At 44.6% G+C, this 24,865-nt stretch overlaps 1 protein-coding gene across 1 annotated transcript in view; it reads left to right on the plus strand.

Annotated features, from left to right (window-relative positions):
• The first annotated feature begins 13,817 nt into the window (after positions 1-13,817).
• The window catches only part of EHD3 (EH domain containing 3), a 32,391-nt gene continuing 21,343 nt past the window's right edge, over positions 13,818-24,865 (plus strand). The window contains exons 1-2 of the mRNA XM_074949152.1: positions 13,818-14,462; positions 22,136-22,312. Of these exons, the coding sequence (XP_074805253.1) occupies positions 14,236-14,462; positions 22,136-22,312 (404 nt within the window). The 5' untranslated portion in view covers positions 13,818-14,235. The remainder of the gene's footprint in view (positions 14,463-22,135; positions 22,313-24,865) is intronic.

Consider the following 24,865-nt stretch of genomic DNA (forward strand, 5'->3'; position numbering starts at 1 on the left):
CAATCTTAGTAACACCTTTATTCCAGTCACCTGGAGTCACACGGACATTACTAACAAAATGCTCCTCTCTGGTGGCATAACTAAATGAAGACCTAGGAGTAGGTTGTTCCATGCCAACATATAACGTTGCAAGCTATCGATCTTAAACATCCCCTTATGCAAGAACCATTCACTGTACGACAACAAACCAAAGAGTAACATCAGCTAGAGAAAACAGAAAGCCATTACTCATAATCTGCTTTTGGATTTCCTCTGCTGAGGTTTTTTCCCCCTTTCTAACTGTTTTGTTGGATGGTAAATCCTCCTATTCTAATAGCCATTCCACCCTGCTGAATGCAACACACCCGCTATAGAAATCACACCGAGGTTTCTCTGCCATTTACATTAAAGGCAAGACAAGAATTTCTCCTCTCCTCTCATGTGCTGTGACCCACATCACAAGTGTTAAAAATGTTCTTGCACAAATTTTTGGTGCCACATGCCTATTGGATTTCATTTAGCAGCCAAGCTAAAAGCTAACAGAACATCATCCTTTAGCTCAAATGGCAGAGCCCCCTGTGCATGGAGCAAGAGAATCTGAGTTCTATTCCTACTGCGATTGGGAATGTCCACTCAGCCCAGGTGCACATCTTAGTGATAACCAGGAAGTTCCTAAGGGACCCTGGTTATGCTACTACAGACTGAAAAAATGAATTAGTCTTGAAAGAAAAGTGTCTCACAGGCAGTAATGAGAAGGTGAGCGTTTGGGAGGCTCTTCTGCAGCAGATACTCTGCAAAATTAAATTTCATTGTGTCACAGTAACCTCAGAAACCGTACTCACCTGGAATCAAACATTCCAGGTTCAAATGTTGCTCTCATCAAGGAACTCAAGTTGAGATGCTTTCCCCATGGATAGCGCCTCAAAATTCAGAAGCCAGCCAAAGTGCTGTATTCTACCTTCATTCCACATACAGAGTTCCCACTGGCACAGACAGGAGTTTTAACACTAAGAATGGGGGGAGAATATGACCCAGAGGCTGCAGTTTGTGTGGCTGGTGCCAAAGGGCCTGAGGTGAAAAGAGAGGCCTCTCTTATTTTAACTGTTATGGGTTTTTTTTCCTGTGTCATGATCACCAGCCATTGACTGAGTTACACCCACCGAGGAGCGGACACAAGGGGTCTGATTTTTCAGATGTCCAGAGTACCCACAATGCCAGATTAAGTCATTTGCAGCCCTACCCTTCTCTTCCCCTCAGTTTACCAATTCATTACATTTGTAAAACACCCACATTTTACAGGCATGTTTTGAAGCTTATTAATTATAAAAGCAAAGACATTCAAAAAGGGGTGCCTAAAATTAGACTCCTAGATCCACATTTAGGCCTAATTTTCAAACGTGCTGATCCAGCAACTCCTAGTGATTCCAGTAGGACCCACTGAAAGTCAATGACATTTGTGTTCCTAAATACCTTGGATGCCTTTGAAAATTTCCCCCTAAGAATCTAAATGTAGGCACCTAATTTTGAACATCTTTGCCAAATTGCTTTGAGATCTTTGGATGACAGATGCCATGTAAGTTAAAAGTAATGCAACACCTAATTACTTATGTCATGGGAAATTATTACTCAGATCGCTACAGGACACTTTCCCCACTTGTTTTAATCTCCTTCTTTCCCAGCAGTCTCAGAGCTTTGGGTGGAAGGGGCAGAAGACGTGCAAAGTACAGTATACACGGAAAACTGCATGTATGTCCATCGGTAACGTTAATGAATGTGGCTCTGAGCATACATTACTTATGTCACCTCCTGTACTGGGGGCGGAGTGTGGTATGTGTCTTCCTTTTCAGTAAGTGCAGTTTCTAAGGACAAGCAGCTGTGAGTAACAGACAGAGGGTAAGTGCTTTAATGAAAATCTGTGAATGAGAAGGCTGGGTAGATCTGGTCCTATTCTCTTTTCACACCTCCCTCTGGTATGTTTACTACTGGAAGCATTGTGTCATCTGACTTATACGGCTGCACTGTAGATTAGCAGCATGGGACCTTGCCTGACCTTTCTCACACTGTTAGATGCTCTGAAGCTGCCAGGCGCTGGAAATGAGAGTCTCAACAGTCCACAGGCAAATCTTCTGCATTTAGTAAAAGCAGTCAGTGTATAAAGTAACTCTCTGAAAGCCTCTCTCTTCCTCTTTGCCCTGTGAGTGCACTTATGCCAGCAAATCCTGGAGCAGGTTGTTTTCAGGGGCCAGATCCTCAGCTGATGTAAACCAGCCTAGCTCCATTGAAGTCAATGAAGCTACACTGCTTTATGCTGGCTAATGATCTGCCCCTAAGTCTGTAGCTGTTAGCGGTGTAACAAACGTCTCTGTGCTAAAAGGTGAATTTAGTGGACAATGCAATAGTCCTGTCTTTTATAGCTGGCTCATCCATCGTAGCAGAATGTTAGGTATCAAAACAAAACACCAGTAGTCAATCTGGAAACCTCACAAGGCGGCTGAGTTTCCTAGGCTTTGGTAAAAGTTGCTAGCGCACAATAATACATTGTGAAGACAACACTGCAAGCACAACACCCCATCTTTGATTAAACAAGCTCGTGGGTATTTTGGTACCAAAACTCTAAGGCTGGTTCCCATTACTTCAAATATATTTTAGCAAATAAAGTTATTCTGAAAAGAATCACTGCCTTTTGTTTGTTTAAGTGAACTAAAGCACTTCAAGGTTAAAGACCTTGCTCCAAATCCTCAGTGCTTAAACCATTGCCCTAAAGCGTTAAGAGTGACCTCTGTTGACGTCCAGATTTTCAAAGCAGTGCCAGGGATTTGGCCATAGACTTCTATTGATCTTAATAAAAGATGCAGGGCTGAACTGCCTGCACGGTTCTCAAAAGCTCAGCCGATCAGTCTACATGCTGAGAGTCACATAGCAGCTTTTAAGCACCTTGGCTGAAAGTTTCAAATCACCATTCAGATCATCAGATGCCACCTAAGCCCTATGGAAACCCATGAAAATAAGCCGTTTACATCTGCAGATCTGGCCTGCAGTGCTCGTAGTTAAGCACCTAAATCCATATTTAGGCACCTTAATAACGATCCTGATGATCAGAGGCGCCGAGCACATATAACTCCAATTCAGTCAATGGGCCCTTCCAATCTCTGCAGCATGGATTATGGGCAAATGTAGCCTAAAGTGTCCCCAAAATGCGTAGCTCTTGATCTTGAAATGGAAGTGTGCACAAGGTGTAGATTAGTCACCCGCTCACACACACCCCATTCCCAGGAATTTGGCGGGCAAGAGCCTTTGATGTGTGGAACCCAGATCATTTGATCGAGCCGGTCTATCATTGCTTGCACCTGCTCTGTTTGAAATGATCCGATATGAAAACACCCCGATTTCTCTTTCTTTCCCATCTCCCGTTGAACAGCGAAGAACAGCAGCAGCAGCTTCTCTGTTCAGTACAGCTAGTTGCAACATGTTGCAAATATGCCCATTTGAGCTGATAAAAGAACTTCATCCAAGCATGACAAAAGACAAATAAGTGCTGCGCTCCCCTCCTCCACTTGGAAAATCCTAATCCTCATAAGCTCATGCAGGCACCAGGCAGCCTCTGAACTTCAGCACCAAATCACTCTATCACTTATAATTTAAACGTCCTACCTTCTTCCAGGTGGCTTTGCTTCCTCACAAGAAACAGTAACGTTCCACTGTCAACACCACTCTAATGGCACCTGTTTTTATATACACACACTGTATACGCATGCATGTGGTATATCCTGTCTATGCAAATCTGATACTTTGTTTCCACTTCTCAAGCATAAGAAAGGGGAAAGAGAATCAGTTTCATGGTATTGAGCAATAATAGGCATTTTCTGGAGACCTGCCCAGGAGGCAATGTCCCGGTCCCATTGGTGGACTTGAAAGAACACGTCAGTCCGTCACCTTTTACCAGAAACTGACACATCCATGGTTTAAATGGCAGGCAGTTTCCTTGTTTGTATAGTCATTTCTCTACCAAATCTCAAAGATGAAACAGGTGACACTGTTCACACAGGTGACACTGTTCACACCCTGCTGATAATGCATGATGAGTGGATTTATTTGACTCTGTCCAAATGCATTTACATTGGATTTTTCTTCTCAGGAAGGGAATCCAGCTCAGAGTGGATTGAGCCTGTACGGTGTTTTGAATTGTGTCACATCGATGATTAAGACAAGTGCAGTTTCTGAAAAAAATGGAAATTCCAGGGATATGATCTTCTGCTACCACCATACAAAGCATCAGAATTATTCAATAGCTATGGTCAAACCCTGTCAGCTTACTAGACAGAAAGGATGGTCTTTTGACTAAAAGAGGATCGGTCTTGTGGCATGGAGCTAAGGAGATTTGACTGTTCTGCAAACTCACTGTGGGTGACCTTCAGCAAGTAACTTGATGTCACTGTGCCTCTGTCACCCCTATGTAAAACAGGGTTAATAATACTTTACTTTCTCTATTCAGATTGTAAGCTCTTGGGGCAGGGGGTCTCTCACACTTGTGTACAGTGTCTAGCACAATGGGGTCTTCAGGCCCCATCATAATGTAAATGATACTAAGATATTAACAAGCAGGAAGAGGCCCTCTGGCTTTGTTTGCCAACTGCACATCCTTGACTTTACCAGTTAATAGAGTTACCCATTCACATGCTGCAGTGCGTGTATCCAGCATATTATGGCAGCCAAGGTTCATACTGGTAATCTGGACAGCTGCTCCAATAGAAGTCTCCTGCAAACCAAGTCAGTAGAAGCTGGGCGGAGATTATCACAACTACAAGTTGTCTCTTTACAAGTATTAAAATTAAACCATCTTATCTTACCAGTCTTTTTATTGCTCTGTGTGTTTAAAAAAAATGAATGATAATTGAATTATTTATCATATGAATATACCATCAAATGCAATATTAATTCCTAGCCAGACAGGACAATCTTTGCAAGAGAAAATAGGCCGCTCAGGGTTTCCTTGGTGCTTTAGAAATGTGTTGGCTTGACAGGTGGGAAGAAGAATTAGGTACAGCACGAACAGCCGCAGTGCAGCTTCCTCCACACTGCCCCACCCGTCAATGTACTGCCGCAGGGGCCATCTCCAAGACCAAAGGGGAATTCAGATTCCATGGCTCACTGAGACCTTGACCTCCCTGCCTGTTAGTGCTCCCCTGGCTCTTCCACACTTTGACCAGGCCCAGGCCCACCTGCTTACACATCCTGCCACCAGCAGAGAGAGGGGCTCATAGTCTGCGGAAGGGGTCTGCTGTGACTGTCTAGAAACCTCCTCCACTTGAAGCAAGGAGGATGCAGGAACATAGGGAACAATGGAGTGAGACAGTGGAAGGGCAGAGCAGTGGAGAGAGAAAGGGTAGAGGAACATTTGCTATGTGGGATCTAGACACCCCAAAAGGAAATTGTCCCCACCTACACACACACTTCCTCTCTGTCTCTCCATTGCAGCTCAAAAATCTCCCTCCCTTCCATCTATTGCCTTTATCTCCTTTTCTCTTCCATTCCACCTCAGCTACTTTGTGTTTCTCCCTCCATTCCTCCCAACACTGGGATATGGAGAGCCTTGGTCCATAGGTAAAAATGTAGCAAGGGAAACTCTCCTTCTCCTTAATGACTGGTTTAACATTGGGGAACCATATTACCCCTCACCTCCCACCTAGCCCCATAAGTGCTGCCACACCCCCTGGCTTGAAGTGACACTCCATTATCTACAGGGTTTGCAGTTTGGTTCAATGGCTCTCAGCACCCCCACTATACAAATTGTTCCAGCACCCCTGCCTAGCCCCTGCTCATTCTGCACCCATTGCTACCTGAACTCTTTGACACTTTTCATTAGGCATTAATGCTTCGTAATGAACAGGCTTCATGCCTCTCTGATTTTCCTGATAGGAAGTGGGTTTTTTCTTAATACATTCCTTCCTCAAACCTCCTGGAAAAGAGACAAAAAGCCATGAGTTTATGGGACTGAATGAATCACAGGTTGTTTTCAAAATGAGGTGCCGTGCTCACCTTGCCTCGACCTCAGATGACATCAACAGAAGACACACCTTCCAACACAACAGGGAAGTGGAGAAAAAACAAAATCCCAAAACACTGTGTCATCGACACCGTGCATCTACGTAACCTTAAGTGAGACTAGCCGAATCTTGACAATGTTGTGTTTAAACCCAAAGACTCACCTCCTATTTTACAGGAATGTGGGTGTTATAAGATTAAGAAAACTAAGGTCCTGATTCCACCACCTTTCTTCATACAAAGTAGTACCTTATCTAGCAAGCCTAGACAGCTGCCCCATTTATGTGATGGCCACCATCTTAACAGAAGAGATTGAACCAGGGGCCTACAGAGCTAAAAGCACCAGCTGCTACAGCTTGAGCTGAAAAACCAACCTCAGTAGCTGGGCGCTGTAATAGACTGACATCCCCTCTGTATCTGGGACACATAACATGGACTGACTAGTGGGTTACACTAGCTTCTGGCAAGGCACAGTGGAAAAAAAGGGGAGTATATAAATTGTGACCTTTCCACTAGTACTGATCAAACCATTTTATTGAAAACTGCCCTGTTCTCAACACAGACATTTTTTCATGAAAACTCATTGTTTTCTGGAAACTTTTATCAATTTTAAAATCTTTTTTTAAAATAAGGCATTCTCAAAAACTATTTTTACAAACTTTTTATATAATTTTTATTACCATGTGACTAACCTAACCAAAATAATCACATCTGAAAATGTCCTGTTTCAAAAGATTAACAAAACAAACAAACAATACAAACTGGATTAAACTTTTCAATTAATAGGTGGGAAAAATGAAACAAAAATTATTCTGACATTTTTCTCAGTTTTTTTCTGCCTTATTTTTCAACCCACTCTACTTTCCACAAGGTGAGAAGACTTTGAGAGACCATCAGAACAGACGGTCTCCCTTCTGGAAGGAGTCAGCAAGTAAGCCATTTTTTTTTAAAACCTTTGTAAAGATTGGGGGGTAGACACCTCTGAAAAATGTCTGAAAAAAGTGAGAGGCTGTGGGCTCATTTTGCTGAAACAAAGACCCCAAACTGGGGAACTTTCTGTTCATAAAAGTGGAGGACATGCATTTTGTTTCTTATTTGTTTGGCCTGTGACATCTGTGATTAGCTTAGTGGTTCATAATATAAAGCTCCTTTTGTAAGTGTCTGACTACTTCTCAGCTATAGTGGTTAGTTAGCTTAACTTTCACAACAAGAGTCTTAGACCCCTGTCCCGCAATTCATGGCTCACAGACACGGACAGCTGCAGGATTGGAAACTTCGTTCAATATCGGATGAGCACAATTCAACCAAATCTTCTACCTTGACTTTCCTAATAATACTAGCAGATGACATGTTCACATTCTCCCCATTTGGAAGATTGTCAGATCTTTTCAGCTATACTAAATATGAACTGCAAAATGCATATTTCATGTCTTGACTACGGTTCAAGACACTAGTGAAGTAGGTCAAACCTCTGACCGGCACTAGGCAGGTAATGTTATCTTGAGGTTCTATAAACACATACATAATATGTTATACCTGGATGACTAGTTTCTTAATAGATCACTTTAATTTGTTTTGCATACATTTTTAACTAGACTCTCTCTTGTGGTTAGTTAGGACTGGGCAGAAAACAAACAAAACTTATAAAGTGGTTTTTATTTTTTAAATATTTAAATGGAATTGTTCTGACCAGCTATAGGAATGGTTACAAGTTAGCATCAATACAATAATTAAAAACACACAAAATAAATGCTGTGAGCCCGATTCTGCTCTGATACATCAGAGTAAAACCAGTGTAATTCTGTAACAGACTGCTGACTTCAACGTACTTGTACTGGATTTACACCTGTGTAACAGAGCAAAATCTGCTCCATTGTATTGATCAATTTATACTAATAATCTCTGTAAATACCTTGCAATAAACTCTCTTGCTCTCTCTTATACTATTTATTGAAGTTCCCTTAACAGCATCGTTTTCGTCAACGTCACAGCTATTGGGGACAATGTACATTTTAAAAGAGCATATTGTTCATTAGAGGCAGATTGTATTGCACAATGCAGAACAACAAAGCTTGGAGGTAGAGCTGATTGAAAACTTTTCCACAGATTGTTTTTCCATTGGAAAATGCTGTATTGTTGAAACCAATTTTTTTCATGGAAATGTGCCAATTTCAATGAAATTTCATTTTGGAAAAAAAAAAGAAAAAAGGTATTTTGATAATATCTTAATGTTTTCATTTGACATTTCTGAATCGAACATTTTGATTTTTTGTTTCAAAATAAATTTTTGGTTTTGAGGTTTTTTATTTTATATAAAAATGTCTTTTTATAAGGCAAAAGGCAAAATCAACGAGAAACATCTTGATATTATCTAAATAAAATATTTCAAATGACCAAAATATTTTCTGGGAAAAAAATCATTTTGTGGGAATTTTCCAAATTCTTTCTGGTTGTCCCTATTCAGAACAAAAACAAATGTTGAAATCACTGAATAGTCTGAAAAAATGGAAATTCCAGTTCCTGTCCAGCTCTATTTTGGAGCCACTTAGCCATAATAACCCTGTTAATAACAACAGTTTTAACATTTTTTTGTCTTTGTATAGCTTTAGTTTCAGACACTGCCTAGTCACTTTAATGTGGCAAGCTGTCACGGAAGCCTGATAGTGAATTTCACATTGTACAGTCATGTTATTTTAATAGGGATATGTCCTTAAAAATGCTGCACTAGGTATTTAAAGAGAGGTATCAGTAACAGTTATAGATAACCCACAAAGGTTCATGTCACCATTGATCATATGACTTGTTTTATACGGCAGCTGTATTTATCTGTCAGTTTTAGAGCAGGCTGAACCACATTCCTTGGACAAGCAGTATTTTCTCCAAGCCCCTCCACTGCTCAGAAAGTGGGAAAGAGAACAGGCTTTTATATGGACATCACTTCCAGGAAGGTGAGGTAGTGTTTGTGTAGAGCTGTTTGAGCAAAATATTGTAATTACTATTACAATTTGTATTATGTAAAGCACCTACGGGCCCATTAGAAATCAGAGACTTGTGCTAGGTTCTGTACAAACACAGAGAGAGACCTAACGAATTTACAATCTAAACACACAAAAACTTGGAGGGGAAACCAAGGCACAGGTGAAGTGAATTGCCCAAGATCATGCAAGCAGGTCGGTGGCAGAGTGAGAAACAGAACTCAACTCCTGACTCCTAGCATCAATCTCTATCCACCAGATCATGCTGCCTCCCCCAGTAGTACCCACGTAGTTCTTGGATCTACCCACATTGTACCTAGCATTTGTTCTCCTTCATTCAGCAAACGTTTGTAGCTGCTTTCATCCAAAACAGCACAATATGCTGATACCGCCCCTGTGAAGTGTTGTCCCTGTTTTATAGATGGGAAAACGAAGACACAGAGGTTAGATGGCTTGCATGAGGCATCACAAGAAATTCTATGGCAGGTTCAGGGACAGAATGCCAAACACTTGACTCCCAGTGAGCTTTATCTCCTGAGAAATGATATGTCCACCTACCTGAAAAATGTAACCAGAATGAGAACTTAGACACAGAAAGTTTGTGGTTGTTATTTAATGCCTATACTGTTAAGATAGAAATAGAGATAATCATACTGGCTGTTAGACCCAAAGAATTAGTATTTGCCTAGCATTTTTCATCCAACAATCTTATGGATATTAAAAAATTAAGCTTCCTTATGTCACTATGGAATAAACAAAGGATACATACAAATAATGATCACTTCACCCAGCACTAAAATATATCCACCCTGGAGTGGAGTCTTGTAGCTGTTTAAAATCAACATAAGTAACAGGTTTAAACAGGAAACAAAGAAAACAGTATCCATTTGAAACAACAAGTGGAATTTAGGTTGGCAAGATGTAATACCAGAAGCAGAATTTAACAGAGACCTGGAGGTTAACATCTCTCTCTTACGAGCAGTACAATGGGCTCTCTTATGTTACTGGTGGTCAGGACCTTTGTCTTACATCTCACTAGAAAGACAGTACCTCTGGAAGCACCGGGACACCTAGCACAATCACCATGGGGCATAGATTCAGTGCTTCTGAATCACCAACACCACTTTCTACAGCATCTAGCTTCATGAAGAGATTAAGGGGTGATTTGATCACCGGTTAGATATCCGTAAATAGGGAACAAAAAAATTGATAATAGGCTCTTCAGTCTAGCAGACAAAGGTGTAAAAAGATCCAATGGCTGGAAGATGAAGCTAGACAAATTCAGATTGGAAATAAGGCATAAACTGACCATTGAAACAATTTACCTGGGGTTGGGGTTCATTCTCCACCACTGGCAATTCTGAAATAAAGATTGAATATTTTTTCTGAAATATATGTTCAAGTTCAAAACAAGAATTCAGGGAAGTCCTATGGCCTGTGCTATGCAGGAGGTCAGATTAAATGATCACAGTGATCCCTTTCTGCTTTATAATCTTTGAATCTAGGTTTTCATCAGTTGTCTCCCATCCAAGGCCTGACCGGGCTAAGTGTGGCTTAGTTTGTGAAAAGCAAGGCAATCACAAACACAGACTGTAAAGTGGAAGAGTCCAGCCACGCAAAAACAGCTGTGTAGATACTAGAATGGCCTCGCAACTGTACCGTTCTTGAATGGTGGAGACAACTAGGAGATGAAATTGGCCATTTTTAACATAACAGGAAAATTTTGCAAAGCCATGTTGATTTCTTCATCATTATCCATTTTTAAAAATTTTAGAGAAAAAAAAATTAACGCACAATCATTTTTGAAAATGAAAAATTCTGAAGAAATCAACATAGTTTTGCAAAAATTTTCAGTTGAGATACAATTGCTTTAAAGTTGTTTGTTTGTTTTAATTCTACTTTTGCACCATCTCTAATAACTACTGAAGAAGCTGAGGTAAGAACCTTGACCTTCTGCAGGAAATGCAATAATGTATAATTTACTGCCACAATGGATATCCTTGCAGAACAGATAAATCACCACTTGGATTCTGAACTATCCAACTTCTATGCTAGATTGGGAGACAAGCCGGAAGAACTACTTGTACAAATAAAAAAGATCATAGAATGGAAGCAACCAGAGATGACAAAATGCTTAATCAACAGGAAAAAAACAACCCAAATTTATTATCAAATATTTAGTATCCAAAAGACAATGGAACCGGCCCTCGGGGCAGATGTAGATCTTTTATATTCTTCACAAAAGATAGATACAACAGAAACAAGTGAATAATGTAAGTGTAATCTTGGCCCATTCACTTCACTGGGGCAGAATTTCACCCCGACCTTTAAGATGATCCCACTTTCACAAGAAGTTATATTTATGGAATCTCTTAGTTTGTGTGGTTGGAGTAAACACTAGCACTGGTGGTCAGACACTAGTTTTGGCATTCAAGGGTGCCTCTTCACTGGAGATTACTAGGAAAGGATAACCACATTTCAGACCCTGACGATCCTATTATCCCTAACTTGCTCATTCTTATTCAAATGCAAGGATTGTTTGTTCTCATATCGTATGGCAGACACAAAGGGCCAAATTCAGCCCTAGCTTCAGCAGATATATATCAATTGCCTTTCACACAGAGTTGGAGTTGTTTATGCTAAACACATTTGGTTGAGGGATTCTTGAATTTAGCTGGAATTTGGCCTAGGGACTCTTTTCACTGTTATACGAACCACCCACCACCTGCTGGGAAGGTGTCAGAGCTTCTGACACTTTTCCAAAAACGTCTCCTGACAGCTGGGATCTTTTTCCAAAAATGCCTCCTGACAGCGTTCTTGGCAAAGGACTCAGGGTTTGTCTTCACTACCGCACTACATTGGCGGCAGTAGCCAACATAGCATGGTGTGGACACCGCTTTAAGTCAATGTAATTTACATTGCTCAGGAGTGGTTTTTTCACATCCGGAGTGATGCAAGTTACATTGACCTAACGGTAGCGTAGACACACCCTCAGTGGAGGCATAGGCACAGGAACTAGGGGTCCAGGTGGTGCTGCAGAATCCCAGGTTTTATGCTGGGTCCCGGCTGGGGTTGCCAGGCATCCACTTTCAACCAGAACACCCAGTCAAAAAGGGACCCTGGCGGCTCCAGTCAGCACTGCCGACCAGGCCATTAAAAGTCCGGTCGGTGGCGCAGCGGGGGCCCAGGGCTAAGGCAGGCCCTTGCTTGCCCTAGCTCCGCACGGCTCCTGGAAGTGGCCATCAGGTCCCTGTGGCCCCTAGATGCCTGGGCAGCCAGATAGGCTCTGCACGCTGCCCCGCCCCAAATGCCAGCTCTGCAGCTTCCATTGGCTGGTTTTATTGAGGGTTATTTTGCATTAAAAACATTTAAAGGGGAAAAGTTACTCAGATTATGGGCCAACCAAATTTAACTGTCCTGTTAAATAATATTTAGTTATTACTGTAAGATTATAGGTTAAAATATTCAAAGTCAAGCACTTGACTCTACATTTAGGCATCTAAATAAAAGGGGCCCGCTTTACAGGAGGTTCCAGAGGACCTGTAAAGCTTCAAAGTGACTTCACTGGGAGAAGGCTGCTTGGCACCTCTGGAAATCAGCCCCCTTTTATTTAGGTGGCTAAATGTGGAACTAGATCCCTACCTCTAGGCACCCTAGTTTGAAAATATTTGCCATGGTTTTCTTGTACCATGCCAGCCATCTTTTTGGTATATGATAGACAGGCTGGATTAATATAGCTCATATTTTAATTGCATGGTTATATACCCTACTGTAATGTAATGTAACACAATTAAAGAAAAATAATAAGTTTGCTAAGAGAAGAGCTAAACTACCAATGAACTATACTACTCAGCTGGCAGGTATGGTGCCAATGCAAACATAAGACAGATCAGGGAGAGCCACACTAGTGGCTGCTGACACATATAAAAATGAAATCCACCACAATACAAGCTTCCTTGCTGGCAGGTTATGCGAAGACACCAGACCCCAAACAGGCCTTGGAAACTGAACTACCCTTTCAAGGTCAATACCCAGAGGTCATTCCTATGGGTCAGAATTGAGGTACATTTGAGGGGCAGTATGAGAGATCACAAGGCTTCTCTCTCTCTCTCACACACACACACACACAGAGTTAAAGAGCTCTGTCATTCTAGATTCTTTGGGATGAAAAGCACCATAATACACATACATTATGGTCCAGATTCTAACCTGGCATGCCTCTTCACATCACCATTGCAGTCAGTGGAGCTATGCCAATGAATGCCAGATTAAAAATGAAAAACGAAGTATTTTTAAATCAATAAACTGTGTCTGTGTGTAATCTGCTAATCGAGATCCCTGCGTCTCCCTCTAGAGGGCGCTGTGCCCTGATCCTCTCCCACCCCAGAGATGACTGCGTCCTTGATTGCAGCTTGCAATCTGACCATGCCCAGCACTGCAGCAAATCCTGAGCAGGAGCAAAGCCAGCTCCTCCTCCAGACATGGTGTTTCCCTGCTCAGCCTCACCCGGCCCGTGAGAACGGCCAGACTCTGCCAGGAGCTGGTGACTTCCGCTGCTCGTCGATTTCCTGAAAGACTGGCATTTAAACACCAGCTGCGGCTCCAGGGGAGGATGCTGTCGTGATTAGCCACCTCTTCTCCAGAGCTGCAGCATGCACCCTCCGGGAGCAAATCAGCGCCTCAGTCCCACCTCTACGATCTGAAAGGAGAGAGTGAATGAAGTTTAGCGTTTAAGTGCCTCGCAAACCGGGCTGGGGGGGGGGGGGAGGCATTTTTATTTTGCATTATAATTGCAATTCAAGAGGAGTTTTTATGCAAATACTTTAAAAAGCCTACCTATTGCAGATTTAAAACAACAAAAGAATCAAAGCTCCGGTTGTGGATAACAAGAGATCCTGGAGGAAATCAAGGAGAGTCATCTCATCTTCCATTGATACAAGAAAAAGGACGTTGTTTTGCAGCCACTACGGGTATTTCGTTCCCCCTCTCCCCTGCATCCTGCCCAAGCGTCTTGCTTTGCATTGCAGAGAATGCTCTTTCCTAGAGGATAACCAGCAACCTCTGGAGATAAACAGAAATTTGCTGCTTTAACATAAACAAATACACAGTGACTAAATTTAGGAATTGCTGCCTGGAACCCTCCCCAGAAAGAGTTCCGGCTGAGCCATACACCTCTTCTGCTTTGTGTTCTGAAGACCAAGCCTCACTGAAAGGCAATCACCTCTCCGGCCATTCCATCATGTTCAGCTGGTTGGGTACCGATGACAGGAGGAGGAAAGACCCTGAAGTGTTCCAGACTGTGAGCGAGGGTCTCAAAAAGCTCTACAAGACCAAGCTGCTCCCTTTGGAAGACTACTACAAATTCCACGAGTTTCATTCGCCAGCCTTAGAAGATGCTGACTTTGATAATAAGCCAATGGTGCTGCTGGTGGGGCAGTATTCCACTGGGAAGACCACCTTTATCAGGTAATAACTTGGCCTATTTACTTGAGGGGTGGAAAGTTTTGCTATGTTGGAAGAAGCCAATATTGCCCTCTGATACACACATACGACCCCCATTGACAGTGATGGGAATTGTATGCGTCTCTCCCAGGGTAGGTTTTGGCCTATAGTATTCTTTTGCTCACGTTTGATGGCGGGGGCAGCCCTGGTTCTCTTCCATCCGTCTCCTGGGATGCCAGCCACCAATGACTTACAAAAAGGCGGCTTCATAGGAAATTCTCGGAGCTGTTTCTTTAAAATGATAGGTAGGTCAAATTCTAACATGGCAGAAACATACTCAGATCAGGACCAAATGACCCACAGCAAGAGTGCTGGAGAGCTAGGGCATCACCCACGAGAAATAAGTCGCATTGACACCTTTTTATCGGGTATGCCAAACATTTACACTTCGGTGCTCCTGCGGTTGCATGGTCAGCGTGACCCTAATGTGGCCTTACTATTGAATATCCCCATGGCTTTTGGAAGGTGGTGGAACAGTGTGGCCCCTGGACATGTCTCTATCAAGGAATTCATTGATTTCCTAAGTGATAAGCCCTGGGTAAAATTTATTGTGGGTTCTTTGGGATTTATATTTTTTAAAGTTATTTTAGGATTGTTTTTTCTTTGTACAGTGTCCTGAGGTGCCCCTATGAAGAAGGGTGGGAGGGTGAGGGGGTGGGTGTGAAAAAGGACGGTCAAACGTCAAGGCTCTAAAAGCAGCCCTTCCTAGCTGTTTCAGATCCATCTAGCACCTATGTACCAACAGTGCTGCTGCCGGTGCCAGGTACATCCTAAAGGTGACCTGATTTCAGTGGAAGGGTAATGGCAGATAGCAGGTCTGGTGGAAGACCAGCAGAGAGAGGGTTAAACATATTCACAATCTCAGGATGAGCTGGTCTTGACTGCAGGTCAGTTCAGATGCACCACTTATATACCTCAGCAGTGATACTAACCCCAGGTCAGCTCCCAGTACCCTCTTTCCTCGGATCATACTTGGGCCGCACCTTCTCCATTTCCAGTGTGGATTCACAAGATGAATATCTTGGGTCTGATTCACCACTGAGTATCTCTAGTTTGACACTGGGGTAACTGCACTGAAATCAAAGGAGTAACACTGGATAAAGCCACAGTAAGGCAGAGGTGAGGCCAGCCCCTTATCTGCCTGAGAGTAAGCTTTACTTTGTACCAACATTTGAACGGGTGTGTGGGGAGAATAGGAGAGGGCCAGTGAAATGGGCTGTGCCTGAATGACTTTGTGGAATGCTGGTGTTTTTACCTGCTCTAATATTCCTGCAACCTACTGCTGTAACCAAGAACTAGACACAGAATGAATTTGCAATGCCTAGCCAGCCACCTGGCTGGCGCATGACCCCTGTGTGCTAGAAAGCAGACAGTGCAGAGGTCTTGCTTGGTCTCATGAAGTTATTTTTAAAGAAGGGTTCGGTGAGGGGAGGGAATTGCCCTGCATAAAGTGAAGCCACGCTGGCAGAGCTGGCTGGGCTAACCCTGCCCTCCTCTCCCCCACACACCTGACCCAAATCTTTGTTCTTAAACTCTGCTTCAGACCTCAGAAGATTTGAAAGGCGTGGTGGGGTCACATGTTGGATCCCTCCTCATTTTCATTCTCAGGCACACTTCAGAGCAGAGCTGACTCCAGATCTGGGGAGGTCATTAATTCTTCCCCTCTAAGCTCTCTGCCTGCACATCCACTCCCTCTCTTTGCCTCTCAGCCCCAATCTACACCCAGTGCTTCCTCCCTGGTCTCTGCAGCCCCCACTGGCTTCCCCCCCCACCACACTCTCCCCTACTTCCATCACTAACTCCAGCACTACAAGACTCACCACCACCTACCCACCTTCCCTCCTAGATCCCCTCTCCCACTCAGTCCCTCTCTTCTCTCCAGGCCTGAGAGCTGGGCTCCTCACTAGGTGAGCATGCCCAGGTGACACAAGTGTGACTCCACAACTGCGACTCCACAACTGCTATGGGGTAATTAGTGACCTGGGAGGTAGCGTCCCCCCACCTCTTGGATTGATGCACTTGTGTGGTGAGTCAGCTCTCTCTCCTGAAGCAGCAAGTTCTCATCAGCTATCCCATGCCCGGCTGCTCTGCTTTCTGCTCCCGCTGTGGGCTCAGCTGGGAGCCCTGGGCAGAGCAGAAGAGGCCAGCCTGTTTCTTCCCAGGAGCAGCCCCATCAGGATGGATGAGTGGGCCTTTCGAAGTGTGTCTGTCCCTCTGCATGTGCCAATGGGTGGTGGGAGTAATTTTGGGGATGTAGGGATGCTGGGACTGGAAACAAAAGCATTAAAATAACATGACAGGCTGGTCTCCAGGTAGTTCCGGCCTGCCGGAAACAGGAAATGCCAGGAAGCTTTTGAGAGGTTCCAGCCCAAGCTTGCAGATCCTGTGGGTCCAGATAGTCTGGATGAAACCATCAGAAGTTAAACACAACAGCAAAGAAGTAAGAAATTCCTCCTCTGCCTCAGCATTAGGATTAGGCTAGCGATGGCTCTGACCCATCCTGGGGACATTCCCCTCCAGATTCTTCACCGGGACTCTGGAACAATGAAAGGACAGGCTGCCCCCAAAGAACCCCTCTTATCTTTACTTTGAGCTCTGTGTGCTTCAGGGCAGGACCTGGAGAGATTACTCGGTCCTGCTGTGCAGTGCAGATCTGATCAATAAAACTCAGTCATATACCTGACCATTGAGTCTCTGAGCATTGCTTTAAGGCGCTCCCAGCAACACAACAACACCTAAGCCACAAAATTTGGGTTTGGCCCCCAAGCCTCCTCCCTGAAAGTTGAAGGAGGGCATCTCTAGCCAAGGTTTAGATCCAGATGAAATTGTTACGCGGTCTCTCTCTCTCTCTCGAGGACTAAGCGGCAGCATCTTGTGATCAGACTCCTGCTGTATCTGGAGGTGGGGGTGGAAACAAGACAATCAAGGTCATCTGTGAAATATTTCTAGCGGCCCGGCAGGGGGGAGGCTTGCTGTGTGTTTGGAAGTCGGTGAAGCGAGACTGAAATGCTCCCTTTGGTTGTGGTGGAACCAGACTGTTCTCTCGTCTGCCTTCGGTGACGCAGGGGACTGAGCCTTATTTTGCTAGGTGAAAGATGTACCGTCCTGAATTTCAGTTTGTACATTTCAACCATCCCTCACTCCTCCCAAGGCTGTCTTGGCAGAGTTTCCAGATCCGCAGAAAGGGCATATGTGCCCGAAGAGACACAGCGAGCTGGCACTTTTACCTGGGAAGTTAACCACCAGCAGCCTAGACCAGTGGTTCTCAAAGCCAGTCCACCACTTGTTCAGGAAAAGCCCCTGGCGGGCCGGACCGGTTTGTTTACCTGCCGTGTCCGCGGGTTCGGCCGATCGCGGCTCTCACTGGCCGCGGTTCACCGCTCCAGGCCAATGGGGGCTGCGGGAAGGGCAGCCAGCACGTCCCTTGGCCCGTGCCACTTCCCGCAGCCCCCATTGGCCTGAGCGGCGAATCGTGGCCAGTGGGAGCCGCGATCAGCCAAACCTGCGGACACGGCAGGTAAACAAACCGGTCCGGCCCGCCAGGGGCTTTCCCTGAACAAGCGGCGGACCGGCTTTGAGAACCACTGGCCTAGACTGATGTTAGCAGTGACAGCAGGATCCCATTGGAGTCTGGCTCTGCAACATTATTACCTTTTATGTTTCCTGCTTGGGGAGGGGACGGCAGGACAGGATGTTACTATTTTAATTAATTAGTGGGCTGTAGTCTCTGCTAAACATAGCTCTGGCCTGGGTCCAGCCTCCCTGTTAATAAAATAAAAAGGGGCTAGAGCCCTGCTGTCCATCAGCACAGGTTGCTTTTGGTGCAGGCATCTCATCACTCCAAACATTCTCATGCTCTGCTCCCCAGGCCAGTTCCAAGCTGCTCCTCCAGCCACTGCTCCCCGCTACCCCTCTACAATCACTACATCATCTCTGCCTCTCCACAGCATCCTGCCTGACTCATCGCTAAAGAAACACCCTCCCTCCCCCACACACACAGACACATCCTGCAGCATCCTTGCATGAAGATCAGCACTTCTGTCCTTTCTAGCAGGAGGCCGCAGTGTCTTGGGGTTAGAACGGAGGAGCCTGCAAGCATGCCCTGGAGAGGCTGCCAAGACAGTATGGACCTGATAGACCATGTGGGCAGGGGAGATGTCTCTTCCCTTTTATCCCTAGCAGGGGGTCTCACAGCTGAGGGTTAAGGCACAGTGGCTGGGGGAAGCTTGCACTGCAGCTTCCCAGTCTCAAGGGGTAGAGAACTCTGGTGCTGTCATCCAACACCTTTTACAAGCCATTACATTCACTGTGCCTGTGTATTTATAGGATTTTTTCCCCCCACAAGTGTGCTTTAGTTTTCTTCTTTCAGCACAGGCCGCTTGCTTCACTAACCTGAAGTTATGCTATCAGCCCATCAGACGAGTGTACACAGCACGTTAATAGATTGCCTTGTTTGCCCACAGCATAGCAGAACCCTTGTTCGGTAGTTGTCCTGCTGTACAATGCGCCCAAATCTCCTGGAGAGTTCTCCCTGGGCAGTGTAAATTCTCATGTACCTTAGAATCTACTTCAGTTTGACTTCATACTGCTTGTTGCATATCAATTAGCTTTAACTTGTAACTTCTTTTGTATCTCTGTGAGTGCTTGGGGTTTTTTAAAGTGTTTTATATAACAAACAGTTACGGGGGGGGGGATTACTAGATGAGTGGGGATGGCTGGCTAGAAGAGGATCATTATTTGCTGCTTCTTTCTTAGAGGTCTTGTCTATAACTGAAAGGTGAAAACCACAGGCTTCTTAAAAGTCTGTATTTATAGAATACTTGCATGATGTCATGGTGCTTGTTCATCACAGAAAGGAGCGTAAAAATGACTTTTTTATTACAAAGTTAAAGGTCAGGGTGGAGATCTTCAAAAAGGCACCTAACTCCCCTTTGTGCCTTTATCTCCTCTGAGTATATCATCTATTTTCCTATCACATTTTAAAGTGGGAATTCTAAAATATCTAACTCTGTGGATTCAATCTAGTCTGTGTGGGGAGAGCTTTTGTGTATATTGGCTCAGATTAAAAAAAAATTGCAAAAAGATCAGAGGAAAGCCAATAGAAATGAAAGTATTTTAGGGCTATGCTATCAGTCTAGGGGTCTGCACTGCCATGCAGGAAGTCTGTGTTCAGTTTCTAGAATCCATCAATGCAGCTTCTGAACTAGCTAACAGGGAAGCTAAAATGAGCTTTCCAGGAAGTGAGCTAGCCCTTCCTAACTCAGAAAGATAGGCCCAAGGAATTGAATCCAGGTAAGTTGCACGGAGGTCCATGCAGCACTTGGTAGAAAGTTGGCTGGCCATCTGGTGCTGCTAAATCCCATTAGAGATAGTAAAACATACATCCATGTTTTCCTAATATTCTTGTATGTAAGGAGCTGCTGTAACTGCCACAGAGAACCTATGGGATCATGATCAGGAAGGGAGGTGGCTCATACAATCATGAATGAGTGGGGAGATGAGCCAGTGAGATAATCTCTCTCTGCTAAGATGTGGCCATCTACAGTAGACCCTCACGGGTCAACCACACACCTCATTTGGAACTGGAAACATCCAATCAGGCAGCAGCAGAGACCAAAAAATAAAAGGCAAATACAGTACAGTACTGTGTTAAAGGTAAATTGCTAAAAAAATAAAGGGAAAGTTTAAATTTTCGTTGACAAGGTAAGGAAACTTTCTGTGCTTGTTTCATTTAAATTAAGATGGTTAAAAGCAGCATTTTTCTTCTGCACAGTAAAATTTCAACGCTGTATTAAGGCAATGTTCAGTTGTAAACTTTTGAAAGAACAACACTAACATTTTTGTTCAGCGTTACGAACAACCTCCATTCACGAGATGTTAGTAACTCTGAGATTCTGCTGTTCTGGAGACATTTGAGAACCTCTGCAATAGTCAACTGCTCGTGAATTTTAGGTAGCCTAGTCTAGGAGCTATTGGGCTGTTGTATTTTCTTCTCTTCCTGTCCTAAATTTAGTGTTGCTATGAACTGTTAAGCAGTTTCCACAATTCACCCCAAAGCTCCTTATATTTCAGTGGTAGGTGAATCTTTCTAGTCTGTACAGAGCTTCGAAAGCACTGGGATGAAAGGCATGCAAGATAAAATGATTGTGACAGGAGAAGCAGAGCAAGACCAGCTCCTTCTGGAATCTGGAGATTCACCAGTAGAGATAATGCTGTTGTAGCTGTACTGTTAATTAATCCCTTACAGGATCAATAGCCATCAATCTTGTGTGCTTCCTTGCCACATGGCCTTTCAATTGGCTCTTAAACCTTACACTTGTCTGGAGCGTAGTTCCTCCTTGCCCAGCGAGAGTGGAAAATGCAGCTCCAGCCCAGGTCCCGGCAGTACAATGTAGCCAGATGAGTATAAAGGTTGCCATTCCTAATATGTCGATATGGTTTTGCTGTGGATCAGATGACATTTGTTAAGGTGAAGAGAAGATGAGAATTCGCCCAAATGATTGACCCACAGACCCTCACATGGAGGATGGATTATGGGTGACATGCCCAGTATCACCCTCCTTCATAAAACTCATCCCATATCAAAACAACACTAGCTGTGAAAAGCTATAACCTCCCCATCCTTGTGTCTCCACTAGCTGGTGACGACCATAATCTCAAAATGCAGCCTATTTTCCCCCCGTATTGACTTACAGAGTCCATACAAGTCTATATTTGTTTTCCTCACCTCATGACAAGGTTCAATGGTGTGCTTTAAGCAACGGAAAAAACAAAGTGCCAGCAACCTGGCTTTGATGATCAATACAGTATTAAACTAATGTGCATAGTCCAGCGCTCAATCACCTATAGCAACCCAGTGCTCACAAACTAGGCAATGCCAAGTCAGTATGTGCAGCCCTGTATTCACCAGCAGCCTTATAATCAATGCCCCAGATACTGTGACAAACTTGCCCTAATTTTTGCAGCATTCCAGCTTTGTCTACGTTAAAAGAAACCTGAGGGTTTTATTAATTGAGGGATGTTCTGTAGCACAGAATTGGTAAGTAAACTGACTTACCGCCCCTCTACATAGGTTATGTAACACTGCCCCCTATCCTTTTGATGTTCAGTGTGCTATTGTAAAAAGAACTGCATTGCAGAAGCTATCATGGAGGAAGGGGAGACGGAGATTTTGACAGCGGAGTATGGGATAGTTGTGGCTTTCCGCATCTGCGAAGCAGTTCTGGATTGTGGGCTGAGCGTTTCTGCTAAAATGATCAGCAGTGAAGTAATGTTAATATTGAACGTTAGGTTTCAGAGTTAACAACCCCACGTGCAATGAATGGGAGCAGTGTGCACTTTTCTTGGATAAGAAATAGATCAGGTCTAAATTTCTAAGCGGTCATGGCACAGACTTACAGAATGACTAATCACGATGCGAATCTCTTCACAGCATCTGACATTCTCTGTTTCTTCATCTGATTATGCGGAGGCAGCCGTAGCTTTGAGATCCCAAGTGAAAAGCTACCATTGCATTTGCAGACTTCCAATGCTAAAAATAGTCTCAAGGGGCTGCACCGTGCACCTCAGCAGCAGCTCTGATAGAAATTCAACAGCTCAGATCTCATGCATCATCATGCCCCGTTTTCTCTCTCAAGGTACCTGCTGGAACAGGATTTCCCAGGGATGAGAATTGGACCAGAACCTACGACTGACTCCTTCATCGCAGTGATGCAGGGGGACGTGGAGGGGATCATTCCTGGTAATGCACTGGTGGTGGATCCGAAAAAACCTTTCAGGAAACTGAATGCTTTTGGCAATGCTTTTTTGAACAGGTCAGTGTATTGCGCTTGTACACCAAGGTAGAGCTGCTCTGCAGTGTCATAAGTCCCTGGTGAGCAGTACGATGAGTGTCATGGGGGCAAGACATCACCCAAGCTTCTCCCCACATTGCGTTGGTGCGAAGCCACCCCAGTCACACAGGGAGCACTCCTTCCCTACAATTCCTTGTCGTGGGCCAGACCTCCAGGCATAATGGCCTGGGCTGAGCTGTTTTGTAACACGGACAAGCGTTCACTAGAGAGCACTGAGGACACCAAACTTGCTTTGTGTCCTATACTACCTTGAAACTAATAGGGTTGAAGGATCACTGCATTCCACCCTGCTCTCCCCTGCTTTTATATTCCTAGAGTCCTCTACTATGCAATCACTTCAGTTCCTTGGCCATATTCATCTCTGGTGTAACTCCACTGAAGCCAGTGGAAAAATATCAGAAGTGAAACGGTCCCAGTGTGTTCATGTTTCATCTCTGGATTTCAGCATTGCTTGAGCATCCCTTGAAACAGTATACGGATCTCTCTATTCTGTTGCACTGGTTTCAGATACAAACTGACTAGGGCTCCGACTTCCCACGGGACAACCTCTGCAAGGAGCATGTATGCTGTGTCACAGCTAGACGTGGGCCCTATGCTGTGCTGTTCAGATCTTAACTTCTCCAAAATTCAGAGCCCTGGGTTTGGGCTCATTTGTCCAGGCCCAAGACAGCCAGTGAGAGCATTAGGTCTAGGCAGCCACGCAGACCTTCCCCACTCCAGGGGCCCAGCAACACACAAACCCTAATCCAGACAGAGCACCAGTCCCAGCCTTGCCTGTGGCCTTGTCCGACTCCTGTGCTAGCATTGGCAGCAGAAACTGAGTTCTCTAACTGCCCTCCCTCACTTTCCCTGACAGTGCCTGGTACGCAGCAAAGGCGGGCATGCCAGACACTCTGCCACATGTTCTGCAGCATTGCACTTTGGCTCCACTCCTGGCTTCCAGGCGGTAATCGAAAAGCAGCAGAGCTGCCACTCAGAGAGAAACGTGGGGGTATTGCTGCAGCCAGGCAGGAGATGGCATGGGCATACAGGGCGGGTGGGGAGAGATGTCCTGTGACAGAGAGTTAAATGGATTCCTATAGGTGTCAGTCCGCAAAGAGCCTCCCTGTGCCTTCGGTTGACTCTGAAAGTGACATTTGATCACAGCACACTCTGACAATACCAATGTGATGTGGCACTAGTTCCAGAGAGATTTCCAGCTGTTTTCAATGTCCCACAGGGCCCAGAACATCTGCATCCAGCCAATGACCAGGACTTGTGCCAACCCACTCTTTCCTCCAGGATAGGGGGTGGTTTGCACTATGGAAATAACAGATCATCTGCTTAGGGCACAGAGGCATTAGATCAAAAAAGCACCATTAAGAGCAGCTCGGAAAGGAGTTGCAAAAGCTTCCTCACCACAGAAAGACAATGCAGGAGAGCCCTTGCTGCCAGAAACATTCAGGTCGGGGGACAGGAGCAGTAATAAAGAGGCTAGACAGAGCGTGAAATACAAATGCACCTTACTTTGGCTGCCTGACTTATGCTGATGACTTGCTCCTAGTACAAACCATGAATCTTCATACTGTTGCTAAGCTTCCAGTGGACTAGCTCATCTCATCACACCATGCTCTGTTATCCTATCATCCTTCTGTGCTGAAGGAGCTGGATGGGTACATGGGGGGTACGTGGCGGCAGTTGTCTGCACCAGTGATTCAGTGGCAGGAGGAGAAGCACAAGTCCTGCTGTTAATTCAGGGAATAGCCAAGAAATCTGATTAACCCCCTCTTTGCCAACACCTGTGCAGTCAATAGAAAGGGGCAGTGTTTTCTGAACTGCCAGCTGTAGAGACTTCAAAGAGGGAAAGTCTGGTACATGCACATGGAGGTGCATTTTGCCTAGTGCATACAACTACATAAAGCAACAGCCAACTGCTTCAGAAGATAAGTACCCAAAAGAACTGTCCTGCTGTTTTAGCCGCAAGAGGCCATGGGCCAGATCCTCAGTGAAGTGAACAAAGTTATACCAGTATACACCAGCTGAGGATCCGGCCCACTGGCCGGAGGGAGGCAGGGTCCCCAAAAGAATTAGGAAGCTTATTTTCCAAGTGCGGCAAGTGCTACAGCTGGGAAATATCCTGCTCTTGGTACGTATCTCTCTGCCAGTGAACACTTGCAGGATCTGCATATCCAGGGGAGATGGGGCTATCATCACCCAGGGAGGCACTGGCTGCTCCATCCCTTTGCATTGTATTTTGTGGGTCATTCCAGAGAATGAACATGCTGCTCAGTTATTTAGCCTTTCAGTAAATACACTTCTGGAGAGAACATATCTTAAATTCTGACAATCAGGCCACGAATAGTTAAAGCCAGGGAACAGAGAGCCAAATACCACCCTGCTTGTGTAATTCTGCCAACCTAGTAACACCAAGGTGAATTTGGCTCAATATGTTCAATCTAAGGAGAATGGTATGCGGATACTGAGCCTCTTGCCTCTAAGAGTTCAAATCCAACCCGGGCTAGTAGTGGCTACCAC

This window comes from Natator depressus, chromosome 3 (genome assembly GCF_965152275.1).
Source record: "Natator depressus isolate rNatDep1 chromosome 3, rNatDep2.hap1, whole genome shotgun sequence".
Taxonomy (NCBI): Eukaryota; Metazoa; Chordata; order Testudines; family Cheloniidae; genus Natator; species Natator depressus.